General features: G+C 40.5%; 1 protein-coding gene across 1 annotated transcript in view; it reads left to right on the top strand.

The window, feature by feature from the left end:
- The first annotated feature begins 1,322 nt into the window (after positions 1–1,322).
- Positions 1,323–3,326, top strand: part of GOLM1 (golgi membrane protein 1) — a 28,053-nt gene continuing 26,049 nt past the window's right edge. Inside the window, exon 1 of the mRNA XM_010296239.1 lies at positions 1,323–1,451. Coding sequence (XP_010294541.1) covers positions 1,323–1,451 — 129 coding nt within the window. The remainder of the gene's footprint in view (positions 1,452–3,326) is intronic.

Here is a 3,326-nt window from a genome sequence, read left to right as displayed (position 1 = left end):
CTGCTGAGAAAAGAGGAAGATGGGTTATATCTTCAATTGAATGCAAAGCGGGGATTTTGCAGAGGGTGCATGTGGACACTTAGATCGGTGAGCTGTTGAAGGACGTAAGTGCTGGTCGTAGAGTGCAATCAGCGTTTCTGGTACCTGCTAACTGCTGGCATCACCTTCTTCCCCTGTGATTCCAGTCTATGTCCACATGTAAACCCTTTGCGAGTTGCTACCATTTATTAATTTTTAAATACTTCACATAGGGAAGAAGTTGGCTTATTTAAGAGCATGCACCTTGAGAGACGGTACAACATATTGATAGTAAATGTACCCATTTCAGATTAATTAGTGTCTTGTGATGCATCTGTGTTTGCTGTCTGATCGTCTGTGCTCATTTTTGCTGGCTTTTGTCTGCAGGACTGCAAAAAGAAAAAAAGCTAGATGAGCTAGGTGCTATTGCACTCATGAAGACCAGATTTTATCATCTCACAGGATGAATATGGCCTAGCTCAAATGGAATTGCAACTGCCCTTTGCCTCCACTTTTCTGTTGAGATGGGCTATTCCACAGAAACCACCCAAGTCTCAATAGAAACCATGCATGGTACTGCTCGTTCCTTAAAGGAAGGTTATTTATTTTTTGTTAGGAGCAGAGAAAGCAGCTGAGGAGCAAAACAACCATCACTTAATACAATTTACCATTGAAATCAACAGAGTGTCTGCAAATTTTTTTTTTTTTTTTAAGTTTTATTTTTTAGATTATCCTTAAAGTACTTTGGTTCAGTCAGACTGATTTATTTATTTACAAGTTTGGATCCAAAAAGTTAAAGTAGTATTATCGGAGGGAATAAGCTGAAACTACGGGGAAGCAAAGTTTGGGAAGCAAACTGTGAATTACTCCTGAAACAGTAAGACAGTTTATTTTCTGCCCGAACGAGATAAGAAGGAATCTATTCTCTACCTCTAGACCAGTGTCGTCTAATTAGCTTTTTGCATGGAATATATCATAAAAGCATGGCTGGTTTGTTCTGTTTATTGCAGATTTTCATTATATTGTTAGGAATATTCCAGACTTCTCCCTCAGGCCCATGTGAAGCTCTACATACAAGCTAATAGGATGAGATGGCCTTTCTTCGTCCTTCAGAAGGAAATATCTAGACAGTATGCCTTCCTTGCTGGGTGTAGTCCCTTCAGCTGAGAGCTGTTGTGTTACTGCAGTAAAGGTTTCATTGTGTGTATAAAATAGCCATAGCAGGGGATGCAATATAACATGTCTGTTTTAATTTACAGGTTTCCACATTGTTGTGGTTCTTTGGGTTGTTTCTTTTTCTTGAAATGGTAGGGCTAGGAAACAGCTGCCGAGGGATGAAGTCTCCACCTCTCCTCATGGCTGCGCTTGTGGCGTGCATCATTGTTTTGGGTTTCAATTACTGGATTGCAAGTTCTCGCAGCATGGATCTGCAGGTAACTTCCCTATTGCTCTGCATGCCGTCTTGTATTTGTGTGTTTAGTAAGCATAGTCCACAACAAGAAGGATGTTTCCTCTGCATCTGGTGGACCAGGAGCTTCAGCTTGTTGTAGAAATTTTCACAAATATTACAGTTGTTGCTTATCAGTAGTGGGAGATGGGGGGAATGGGAGGAATGCCTATTTGTAGGTGAGGGGGACCCAATATGGGAAGACCTGCTTGTATGGTACTTGTTACTTCTGCTGACACAGAGCGTTCAGCTATCTTGTGCTGTTTCAGTATACAGATGTGGCAAATGCCATCCTCTAGTTTTTCTTCCTAAGTGTACGTTGAGACTGGCACTCCATTTTTAAGGTGAATGGGCATCTGGAGTTTGCGCATCTCCCCAAATTTTTTTTTCTTTCATGACCCATAAAGATTTATGCAGGCTTTCCCACCACATACAAGGAAATCTAGCTTGTTCTGAAACAGTCTCTAAAAACCTGAATTTGTGTTCCTTAGAAACCTTGCCTAAAGCGGGCATGCAACTCATGTGGGATAATTTACCTTGCCTGCTATGTTTTTTAGTGGTAATGGTATTTTCTGTGACTGAGCTTGGGTTTTAATCCTTTCTGGAGCACACATTCTGAAGTTGAGTATATGAATAAAGTTTCTGGTATGTGACAATGTGTGCAGAATCATTCTTTTTATTCTTTTTTTTTTGTTGTTGTTTTTAACAAGCAAACCTAAAAAGTAACAACTTGGTGATTAAACATGGCTCATGAGAGCTCCTCCCAAGCTTTTCCACAGAATTTGTATTCTCCTCGTAATTGAGACGGATTTTAGTACTGGATTGACAGCTGTAGGAATTGAACTCCTGTTTCACCTCAGAGTGGGCACTATTTAAACATGACATGTGTCTCTGGCCATGCGGTTAATGGTATGTCTTAGCTTTCCGTCAGTGGAGGGTAGGATGCCCTGTCTTCTGGGACTCTGGTCATCCTTTGGTGGCTATCAGCAGGTAGTAGCTGTGTCAGTACTGCTGAAGCTTTGCTGCACAACCATGAGGCAGCTGATAGTGAGGAAAATAAGCTACTGTACTAGCTTATTCTTGATCTCAATGACCTAGAGACAGAAGGTCCTCTTTACTGTTTTTGATTTACTGCATCATCTTGTATGTATCTTCCAAAGATATCTTGAAAATCGTTTCACTTCTGCAGGGTCATGCACTCTGAATGAAACAAAAGCATAGATGAAGGCGCAGATGGAGCTTCTAGAGCACTCGTGTCAGCCCATTCGTTTGTTGGCAAGACTTTGCAGTTATTATGACTGAAATGGAATAAGTGCTTTTCTTTGCTTTTCCAGCTAAACTGCAAGTTTCTGTGGCAGAGAAGCAGAGTAGGTGGGCAGTAATATGCAGCATATTGTGGTATAAGAAGATTTGGTCCATTTTCTTGGAGCCTTGGAAGATGCACAGTTTTTATTGTACCTATTTTTTTTAATCCACCTGGAATCCCAAGGTCTTTCTACCGGGATAAACTTGTTCATTGTTGTTGTCCCCCCCACATGTCTTTGTACTCTTCCTTGTTGCTGAAGAGCCATTTTAACCCAAAATGTTTAAAAACAATGTCTTGCAAAACTAAATTGGTTCTTCAAAAAAAAGAAAAGCAAAGCTGTGGCACCATCAGGCTTGATTCCTTTACCTTATGTCTCTGTGTTTGTATGTGCAGTATGTGATGGTGTTGAATTTTCCTCTGATTGTCACTGCTCTTTGAGCAATTGAGAAGAACGATAATTTTCTGGTGATAAATGATTTTTTTCTCATATGTATCTTTGTGTAACAGCCAGATGTCAGTTGTTTATGTAAAAGCTGGGCAGTGTTGTCCTCCCTC

This window comes from Phaethon lepturus, unplaced genomic scaffold, assembly GCF_000687285.1.
Source record: "Phaethon lepturus isolate BGI_N335 unplaced genomic scaffold, ASM68728v1 scaffold10811, whole genome shotgun sequence".
Classification (NCBI taxonomy): Eukaryota; Metazoa; Chordata; class Aves; order Phaethontiformes; family Phaethontidae; genus Phaethon; species Phaethon lepturus.
The sequence above is the reverse complement of the archived record's forward strand: the minus strand, read 5'-3'. Positions and strand labels throughout refer to the sequence as shown.